Genomic DNA, 11348 nt, shown 5'->3' on the forward strand with positions numbered 1-11348 from the left:
ATTTTGTGTTAAGTTTAGTTATAGGGAAAAGGTCAGGGTGGGTGGGTTTAAAATCGTCCAATAGGAATTCGCCACTAATAAATAATTTTTAAAAAGCAAAAAATAAACAATTATGTTAGTTTGAAGGGCATAAATGAGCCAGAAAGGTAAGCAAGGGGCATTTTTAACAAAATAGGTGGATGAAGAGTATATTTAGACCCCTTTTTTTTTTTATAGTTCAAGGACATGTTTGGCCCTTTTTAGGGAAAAAAAAGGGTTGATTGGGGTGAGAGAGGCTCGAACTCTCGACCTCAGGATTACTCGTAAAGCTATGAGACCTACGCGCTAGCCAACTGCGCCACCACCCCTATGTTGATCTTTGTCATCTTAAAGTAATTAAGACATTAAATATTTTGAATTTGCAGGAATTTTCAAGAGAGTGGAGGGGTGGCCTGTCCTATAAAACGCAATTGCGCTTTAGCTCTTATAATCTTGTGCGTACACAGTACAAAGTACACTAGTTGATTAGCTTCAGTCGAGTACTTGATTTCTCTCACACACATTTATGACAATTATTAGTCTTAGTGTATTGCGAGTATTATTTTTTAAACAGAAAAGGGTCATCAATGCCTTCAATCTATTGAAAATGGCTCAAAAATGTCCCCAGTTAATATTTAGGACCAAAAATACCCTCAACGTTTTTTTTGGACTCAAATCTGCCCCTGAGATTTAATAGACTAGTCAGGGTCAAATTTACCCTTTAAAAGATACCCGATCCAACCCTCTGACCCAAAATACATATAACCCATTTAACTAAAAGCTAAAAACAAGAGACTATTCTTTAGCAAAACATAATCTCCCGTTATCTTTGCATAAAAAATGATTCTTTTGTGATAGAATGTCCAAAAATGTTGTTTCCTCTCAAAGCTCAACCAATTGAGTAGATGTAATTGCGGACAAGTTATGAGCCAATTTACGGCCAAAACTCCAATTAATTTATGAAGTAATATTTTTGCCGAGAAAGTAATTACCTGCTATTGATTAAGAACTAATCTGCTATTGACATGGCCTGAAGCTTAGTTAGTGCCATTACTCGAAGCAAACTGTTGAAATACAAAGAAACAACTGAATAATACTAAAATGCTTACTACAAAACTGCTGAAATATATATAAAAAATTTAAAAAATATTAAACTGCTAAAAATCACCATAGAAGCGTCATCGCCATGACATCAAGTTCACCACAAAAGCAAAGTCATTGCGGTAACTGATTCGACACAAATATATTTTTGTTAGAATCAGTAAAACCATTGGCGTAACTGATTCATCACAAAAACAACAAACGATAATCAGTTTACATGTCTATAAGTCTATTGATATTACATAACATCATCGCAACCAACAAAATAATTTAACTTCTAATTGTCCTAAATCATGGCCCTTTTAGCTTTCAGTTTTGTAATTCTTCTTTCCTTTTCTTCTACCAATTGGTTTGGGTCATTGCTGCTTTCCTTCCCAAGTGATCTTTCTTGGGGAATATGGCAGATCAAATGGTAAATATACTCCATTTTCATCTCCCATGAAATTGATCTTCCTGGTACCAGTAGGATTTTGCAGCATATGTCTTTGTTTATGCCTAATGTTAGCTTCAGAAATCACCTTGGGCATTAGAGTTGGATGAGATTCACACCCAATCTCGTCAACATCATAAAATTGATTAGAAGAGATATTTAATCCAGGAACATGAATGAACACAAATTCTGAATCTTGGGAATCTTGAGGTGCTGTCATAAGAATATCTTCTAGTGATTGAGAAGTTTCTTCATAAGACATATTGTGCTTTCCTTTGACCTACATGATTTGAAATTTAAGTTAGGTATTTGAAATATGTTATTATTAATTTAGAATAGGAATATAAAATCATCTTACTATTGGACATCTTCTGATGTTATGTCCTGGTGCACTACAATAACTGCATGTCATGCGAAGCCCTTTTCTTGAAGCTGACCATATCCCCTCCATTTTCCTAGCCTCGTCCTTTTCTCTTGTTCTCTTCACCCTTGGTCTACCAACCATTTTAGCTAAAGGTGGTGGCTCCATGGCATGATGTGACTCCACTTTTCAGAATTTTTTACCTCTAACAGGTTGCACCTTATGCTTATAAACTAGTATATAAGCCTCCTTAGAGTACCACCAATGCACCCCAGTTAATGGATCAACCTTTTAATGAATCAGTGCTTTGATGGCATGAGGACATGGGATCTCATACAAATCCCATGTCCTACATGTACACTTCTTCAGCAATAAGTTGACTGTGTGCCTATCTACACCCTCTGTTACTTTATACCCATTATCTCCATTAAATATAACTTTGCACCCTTGTGCAATGTGCTTGTAGTCCTTAAACAACCTCATTGCAAGTGGACTGATATCTTCTTTCCAATTTCTAGCTTCATCTTCATGCTCCCTGATCATATTCATTACCTTTGCAAAACAATTACAAAATAGTCACATAATAACATTTAACTCAATTAATAAACCTGAAAATTAATGATAGATTTTCTATCACCTTGATCCTAATATCCTCCAGCATCTTTATGATAGATTTTGACCTGGCTTCCAGAATCCAAGAATTGAAGGATTCTGTGAAATTGTTATCCGCCATATTATTCTTGTATTTTGTGTCAAAGTACGCTCTACACCAACTTTGAGGTAGATACCATAATAGGTCTTTGACTGCTTGTTCAGACAAAGAACCCAAATTCTTTAGTTGATCCTTAAAATCTTCATCATATGTGCTCCATGCACACTACCACAACATCTTCCTCATCTCCCCACCCCTCTTGTGTTTCTTTGCCCAGTTAGCTTCAATGTGTCTTGCACAAAATCTGTGATTTGCTTTAGGAACCACTACAAAAATAGCATCCAGCAGCCCCTGCAATAGTTAAAAAATGGAGTAGCGGAAAAGAAATTAAATTTATGAATAGGGACCTCATTTAAAGCAAATAAGGAAGAGATAATAGTAAAAATATACCTTTTGCATATCTGAGATAAAGGTCACCCCTTCACCGTTCTTCAAGTCCAATAAAATCTTCATCATCTCCATAAACCAACTCCATGTCCTATTGGTTTCTTTATCCACCACCGCCCAAGTAATTGGATAGAAATGATTCCCAGAATCTTGTCCAACAACCATCAACAATTGCCCCTTGCATTTTCCTTTTAAAAATGTGCCATCCAACCCTATAAAAGGTCTCAAACCATCTTTAAAGCCATGTTTCATAGCTTGGAAGCACACATACATCCTAAGTAAGCTTCTTTTATGTCACGACCCAAACTAACCCCTGTCGTGATGGCGCCTACCGTGGAACTAGGCAAGCTGACCCATTTCCAAAACAAACCGATATTTTCATTTCAAAGATAATTTCAATATTATTTAATACAAAAACTTTCGTAAAGGAGTTTCAATCAAAATAAAGTGCTGAAGGAAAAGGCCGACATCGGGGTGTCACTAGTCATGAGCATCTACAATAATCTGTCTAACAATATCAAGGCTAACTCAGCCTGAAAAATAGCTAAATACAACTAGAGAAAAATAAGAGGGAGAAGAGCAGGGGCTGCGATCGCCAGGCAGCTGCCTTGCTATCCCCGGAAAAATCTACAATTAGAACAATAAACAACCGCTACCGTGTCCAGCTACACCTGGATCTGCACACAAGGTGCAGTGAGTAACGTGAGTACGCCAACTCAGTAAGTAACAATAATAAATAAAGACTGAGCAGTAGCGACGAGTAGTAAAGCATATAACATTCATATAAGGAAATCTCAGTAAAATACCACATGCTTTTAAAATCAAGATTTGAATCAAAACATCTCATTTAAACACAGTTTCAGTAAAAAATCATTTAAAGATATTTTTCAACAGTTTTCAAACAGAGGAAAAATGCAAGGTGAGCAAAAATGATGAAATCATAAATAGCCCCTCGGGCAAAACATCACTCATATACAGCCCCTCGGGTAAACCTCACAGTCATTCATGCCACTCGAGCATACCTCACAATCACTTTTGCCACTCGGGCATACCTCACAATCACTCTTGCCACTCGGGCATACCTCACAATCACTCATGCCTCCCAGTCACTCAGCACTCGGCACTAGCACTCAGTAGGTACCTGCGCTCACTGGGGGTATGTACAGACTCCGGAGGGGCTCCTTCAGCCCAAGCGCTATATCAAGCCAAATCATGGCATAAATCACTCAGGCCCTCGGCCGATATCAAATATACTGCGGCGTGCAGCCCGATCCCATAAATATGCAACATGCTACGACGTGCAGCCCGATCCCATAAATATCCTCACAAATCAGGCCCCGGTCTCATTCAGTCATAAACCTCTCAAGCCACTCGGGCATTTCAGTAAAACATGGCGCTCAGCCCAAAACAACATTTATATGCAGCAAAATAGAGTCATAAAACTGAGTTATGCAGTAAACAAGTATAACCATGACTGAATATAGATTTTTAATCGAAAACAATGAGAGGATAGTAAGAAAAGGCCCCTAAGGGTTCAAACAACACCGGCACAAGGCCCAAACATGGCATTCATCCCAATTTACAGAAACTCTTTCTAAAACATATAAGTATCATATAGTATCAACAAAGTATGCAACTTTACAGTTGCTACGGGACGGACCAAGTCACAATCCCCAACATTGCACGCTAGCATGTGCGTCACTAAAAATAGTAGAATGATACAAAATCCGGGGTTTCGTACCCTCAGGACTAGATTTACAATCGTTACTTACCTCAAACCGGTCAAATCTCTACCCCGCAATGCTCTTGCCTCTGGACTCGGCCTCCAAATGCTCTAAATCTATTCATAATCAGTACAATACCATCAATATACGCTAATGGAATGAATTCCAATGGAAAAGCTACAAAATTAGACCAAAATCCAAAATTTGCTCAAACCCGACCCCCGGGCCCACGTCTCAAAATCTAACAAAATTTACAAAACTAGAAAGCCCATTCACTCACGAGTCTAACCATACCAAATTCGTCAAAATCCGACATCGTTTGGTCCTTCAAATCCTTAAATTACTTCTCCGAAAATCTCAAGCCCTAACCCCTCATTTTCACTAATTACAATGACTAAACAACGGAAAATCACCATATATACAAGTATTAGGGCACAAGAAACTTACCTCACTGATAGCCCTTGAATCATCCTTCAAATATCACTCCAAAAGCTCCACAAACCGACTTGAAAATGGTGGAAATGAACCAAATTCGCGAAGTGTTCTATTTATGGTTTCTACCCAGGTTTTCGCACCTGCGAGCTCTTTTTCCCCGCCTGCGGGACCGCACCTGTGGTCAAGGCGCCGCATCCGTGAACTCCACTTAATTCCCCAGCTTCCGCACCTGCGCTCCAGGCCTCGCACATGCGGGCTCACAAGTGCGGCCAAATCCTTCGCGCCTGCGCTCCAGCCTTGGCCTCACATTTTTCCACATCTGCGCAGCAAATTCTCGCACCTGCGCGCTCATACTCCGCTTCTGTGAAGCCTGCCCAGCATCTCCCTTTCCGCATCTGCGCCCCAGGTTTCGCACCTGCAGGCTCGCAGATGTGACCTCCAACTCGCACCTGCGCAACCTGCCTAGCCCAGCATTGCCCTCACCTGCGAATTCCCCACGCGCACCAGCGGCCTCGTACCTGCGACTCTTTCTTCCGCAGGTGCGAAAATAGCAGTAGCAGTAGCTTCAGTTGCATTTTTCAACTTCGACAAATCCATTAACCACCCGGAATCACCCCGAGGCCCACGGGACTTCAACCAAAAATACCAACAAGTCATATGTCAACATACAAACTTAGTTGAACCTTCAAATCACTCAAAACAACATCAAATCATCAAATTACCCTCGGATTCAAGCCTAAAAACTTCTAAATTTCTAAATTCGGCAACTGATGCCGAAGCCAATCAAACCACGTCCAAATGACCTCAAATTTTGCACACACATCACAAATGATACTACGAACCTACTCCAACTTTTAGAATTCCATTTCGACCATATATCAAATTTTTCACTACCGACCGAAATCGCCAAATTTTCAAATTTCGCCAATTCAAACCTAATTCTACCACGGACCTCCAAATCATATTCCGGACGCACTCCTAAGTCCAAAATTACCTAACGGAGCTAACAGAACTATCAGAATTCAAATTCGAGATCGTTTACACATAGGTCAATATCCAGTTGATGTTTCCAACTTAAGTTTCTACTTAAGAGACTAAGTGTCTCAATTCACTCTGAAACCACTCCGATCCCGAACAAACTAACCCGATATAATATAATATAGCTGAATAACATAAAAAGAAGTAGAAATGGGTAAAATAGGGTTATAACTCTCGAAACGACCAGCCGGGTCGTTATATTTTACCTTCTGCCAAGGCTTCCTTGGATATATTTACCACCACATCAGAACAAACATTGCTCTCTCTCAATTCTTGTGCGTATGCCTCTAATCTATTGTAGTCATCCAGGTAACTCCCCTCCAATTTCTCCAATACAATCCTTTTAACTCTTTTCATTTTTGACTTGCTAACATTGAGCTTGAATTCTCCTTCCAAGTCTCCCCTCATATCTTTGATCTTATACTTAGGATTATTCTGAATTTTTCTCTTAAAGTAATGTGCTAATGTTTTGGAATCACCTCTATGATTTTGATAAACTGGATCACAATCGTGATTTTGGTTCAAAGTCTTGATATTAAAAGTTTGGCTTTGCCCATCCTTAGAAATAAAGCACCTAAAAGGACATCCAGTATCACATTTATAGCTAAGTCTTTTTGTATCACTCTTTTTTACCTTTAGACCCTTAGAATTAGCAACTGCATAAAATCCAATAATTCTTCTAGCTTCAGGTATATCTTTAACGGTCATGCCTTTTTCCAACTCTTTGTACATGTCTAATTTTTTATTGACTTCTTTAGTCCTTTCGTTTCTAAACATCTCCAACTCCTCACTGTAATAATCACTAGATACAAGTTCATCACCTTCCTCTTCTTCAGAACTATCACAATCAGTTCCAGCAACTATAGAGCCAATGTAAGTTTCACTATGATGAATTATACTAAGATCCAAGTCCACATTTTCTTGCATTCTTCAGAAACCAGCACATGCAAGCCAAAAAAGAAAGTAAATATGTACCACAAATTAAAAAAAAATTAGAATCTAACGACATTTAACAAACAATACGACAACAAATGAATAAATAACTCCCAACGCTAGTTTAATAACCCTTTAAAAGCTTCAACCAACATAAATAAAGTAAAAAAAAAAATGCATTAGAAGGACAAGTTGTAGATACCCAAAAATTTCAAACCCAAAAAAAATCCATACAAAATAGTAAAAAACTCACTTTTGACTTTGGATATGAATCTTCAAGAGAATCCTTGAAATTACTATGCAGATTTGCTCCAACAATCGACTTCACACACAAGAATCGAGTCTAAGCCATGAAAGAAGAGAGGAATATTTTGTTGAAGAATAATCTCTTATTTTTAGGTTTAGTTAAATGGGTTGTATGTATTCTGGGTCAGCGGGTCGGGTCGGGTATCTTTTAAAGGATAAATTTGACCTTGACTGGTCTGTTAAATCTTAGGGGTAGATTTGAGCCCAAAAAACAACGTTGAGGGTATTTTTGGTCCCAAAAGGTTAACTAGGGGCATTTTTGAGCCATTTTCAATAGGTTAGGGGCATTGATGACTCTTTTCTATTTTTTAAATTGAGTATTCCCCATCTCAATGAGTAATCTTTGTAAGAAATTACATAAATTATTAAAATTATATTTGAGTTATAAAATTAAGTATAAGCTTTCGAATTGATGAATATTGATCATATATATCTAACTAAATAAAAATAATCTCCATAAAAGTCCTAAATCATTATTCAATATTTCCACCTTAAATTATGTTTCTAAATTTATAATTTTATTATTTTAATTTCACAAGTTAGCGTGCTTCCTTTTTAGTTTCAATAAAAAACACATAGCCCTTGAATATTTAAGATTTAAGATTTTTTCCTCAAACACAAAAGTTTTTATTATAATTCTTTAAAGATTTATCAAATGATGTAACTTAAAAAATTAAATCATATGTCTTCTTAGTTTATCTCCCTTCAAAGGTTTCAATGGTATCCATGTAATGAAATTTTAGAAATTAAAAAAATAATTATAATTTACATAACTTTGTCGAAATGTACGTGAGCAAAGAAAATATTACTAAAACATGAAAAATTAATAGGACGAATAAATTACTATAAGAAATTATTGAATTTAGTAAATATGTGTGTATATATATTAGTTTAGACATTTTTTTATATACAATTCATTTTAAAGTCATTTTGGACTTCCTGCATAGTTCAAATAAGAAAAGATTCAATAAACAAGAATTAATTAATTTTAAAATCTTAATCATTAATAACATATTTACACTACATTTTTATTCAATATAATAAAATTTAAAGGATAAGAGTTAATTAACATGTAGTGTAGATATTTCGTGCTTTTATGGTATAAATTTAGGCTTGTACTGTTTAGTATGAATAAATATAGTATCAAATAATCATTTTGGGTGCTTAATTGAACATGGGTTAATTATTTTGTATGACTAAAAGAATGTATATTTAATTATTCTACATTAAAATAATTTTAATCTAAATATTATTGTATGAAATAATTTTTATTTAATATGTGATTTTATGTCCCCACACTTTTAATTTTTTTTAATTATAAATCAATTGAAGTCACCATCGTTCTCATCTTGATTTTATGAGTATTACACAGAGCTTATATTTTCAATTAGTATAATTTATATACGGTGAAATATTTATTGATCTTAAATTCCTAAATGTTAGGACTTCTTACTTATTTTAACAAGGAGAGATTTAAGATGCAAAAGTTTAATTGATTTTAAAGTCATATTAATTACAGTTTTGTCATTGTAAAAGTTGTTTTTAAAATGTAAAAAGGCGAACGACTATAGGGATATCAAGCTACTAAGCCACATTATGAAAGTCTGGGAGAGGTGTGTCTATTCCTAAAAATCAGTTCGGATTCATGCAGGGGCGTTCGATGACAGAAGCCATTCATCTTGCTAGGATATTGGTGGAACAATATATGGAGGGGAAGAAGGACTTACATATGGTGTTCATCGATCTAAAAAAGGCATATGACAAAGTCTCTAGGATATTCTGTAGAGATGCTTGGAGGCTAGAGGTGTTCATGTCTCATACACTAGGGGTACTTAAGGACATGTACGATAGAGCCAAGACCTAGGTGAGAACGGTGGAAGGAGACTCGGGAAACTTCCCAGTAGAGGTGGGGTCGCATTAGGGATCAACACCTGGCCCATTCCTATTTGCCTTGGTGATGGATGAGTTTACGCGACACATTCAAGGGGAGGTACATTAATGCATGTTATTTACAGATGACATAGTACTGATTGACGAGACACGAGGCGGTGTTAGCGCTAGGCAGGAGGTCTGGAAGCAGACCTTGGAATCTAAGGTTTCAAGTTGAGTAGGACTAAAATAGAATACTAGGAATGCAAATTTAGTGATGTGACTCGAGAGGATGAAATTGAAGTGAGGTTGGACATACAAGTCACACCCAAGAGAGAAAGTTTTAAGTATCTTGTGTCTATAATCCTATGAAATAGGGAGATTGACGAGGATGTCATATATCATATTTGAACGGGGTGGATGAATTGGAGACTCGCATCTGGTGTCTTGTGCGATAAGAATGCGCCACCATGACTTAAAGGTAAGTTTTATAGAGTAGTGGTTAGACCAACCATGTTGTATGAGGCGGAGTTTTGGTCACTCAAGACCTCTCATGTTCAGAAGGTAAAAGTTGTGGAAATGAGGATGCTTAGATGGATATGTGGTCATACTAGGAGGGATAAGATTAGGAATGCAGATGTTCGAGATAAGGTGGAAGTGGCTTGTGTGGTGGACAATATGAAGGAATCGAGGCTGAGATGGTTAAAGACACGTAAAGAGGAGAGGCACAAATGCCCTAGTGAGGAGGTCTGAGAGGTTGGCTATGGCGGGTCCAAGGAGAGGTAGAGGTAAGTTGAAGAAATATTAGGGAGAAGTGATCAGATAGGATATGTCATATTTTTCGCTTACCGAGGACATGATCCTTGATAGGAGGGTGTGAAGGTCGATGATTAGGGTTGTAGGTTAGTAAGTGATCGAGCGTATCCTTTCCAAACCTATACGTCCTTTCATAGTTGTAGTACTAATATTATTACCTGAGGTTTCCTTTGCTTCATTTTTTTATTTTTTTTGACTGTTATTACTATTTTGCTTTCCATAGTTCTTTGTCATAACTATAGTGATGTTGCTTTATTAAGCCGAGGGTATTTCGGAAACAATATCTCTACCTTCACAAGGTAGGGGTAAGGTATGCGTACATGCTACCCTTCCCAAACCCCGCTTGTGGGAATACACTAGATATTTTATTATTGTTGTTGTTGTTATTGTTATTGTAAAAAAAACGAACGATATTTTGTGTGTTCGTGATTTTAATATAGAATAAATAGATAACTAGTTCAAACTCGTCGTTAGTGCAAACACTTGCTCAATACATAATATGATAAAAGAAAACTGCCACATATCTTTTTCATTGTTGTCTTTTTTAAACTTCTTTTATTTCAATATCAACTTTATTAACGTATAAGCATCTCATCCTATACAATTGTTCTAATGCGATAAATATGGTTGAGACTTAAACAATATAAGTTAATAGTGCGCTTTTGGTTTTCAACTGATGGAACTGTCAGTTCAGAATAATGAAATTCAGATCAGAATATAAATGTTCTCACACAATGACATATCAAGCACCACCGACGCTGCAAATTCCAACAACGCATGAGCGTAAAAAAGTATACTGATAAGTGGGAACAAAAATAGGTAATACATTCAATATTCTGTATATACAAATAAAATGAGCTACAGTTTGAGACAAAAAAAACGAAAAGGATATTATCAGCACGTCGACTATGGTCAAACAACCAATAGGGTCTTACACAACTCAAATAAAATCTTAAATAGCAAGATATCATGTCTATAGGAGCACAATCAATCAAATAGTGTTATTCGACTACTCTTGCTTAAATTATTCAGTCTGGTTCTTTCTTTCGTGAAAGTCACGACCCAAAAATCTAACTAGTCGTGATGACATCTAACCCAACCCGCTAGGTAAGCCAATTTTCAACTATTCAATTCCAATAATAATTATTAAAGCAATTTAAGTAAATAAAGATCTTAATCTTATACATTCTCCAAGAATTGGTAGTACAAATCACGAGT

General features: G+C 36.5%; 1 protein-coding gene and 1 non-coding gene across 2 annotated transcripts; both read right to left on the minus strand.

The window, feature by feature from the left end:
• Nucleotides 1–261: 261 nt before the first annotated feature.
• TRNAM-CAU (transfer RNA methionine (anticodon CAU)) lies at nt 262–347 on the minus strand. The gene is given in 2 exon segments: nt 262–297; nt 310–347. It is a non-coding gene; the product is annotated as a tRNA-Met (tRNA).
• Nucleotides 348–2787: 2440 nt separating this feature from the next.
• On the minus strand, nt 2788–7133 carry LOC107771439 (uncharacterized). The gene is made up of 3 exons (XM_016590801.1): nt 6413–7133; nt 3013–3221; nt 2788–2913 (listed from the first exon to the last, which is right to left on the minus strand). Exons 1-3 carry the CDS (start codon nt 7131–7133, stop codon nt 2788–2790), a joined length of 1056 nt encoding a protein of 351 aa, XP_016446287.1.
• Nucleotides 7134–11348: the final 4215 nt, after the last annotated feature.

The sequence above is a fragment of the Nicotiana tabacum genome, chromosome 19 (genome assembly GCF_000715075.1).
Source record: "Nicotiana tabacum cultivar K326 chromosome 19, ASM71507v2, whole genome shotgun sequence".
In the NCBI taxonomy this organism is placed as follows: Eukaryota; Viridiplantae; Streptophyta; class Magnoliopsida; order Solanales; family Solanaceae; genus Nicotiana; species Nicotiana tabacum.

Coding starts and splice junctions, on each gene's coding strand:
- LOC107771439 (XM_016590801.1), bottom strand. CDS start 7,133: ATGCAAGAAAATGTGGACTTGGATCTTAGTATAATTCATCATAGTGAA. Junction 3,222..6,412: donor CAAGGAAGCCTTGGCAGAAG/GTAAAATATAAC, acceptor GACCTTTTATAG/GGTTGGATGGCACATTTTTA. Junction 2,914..3,012: donor TTATCTCAGATATGCAAAAG/GTATATTTTTAC, acceptor TAACTATTGCAG/GGGCTGCTGGATGCTATTTT.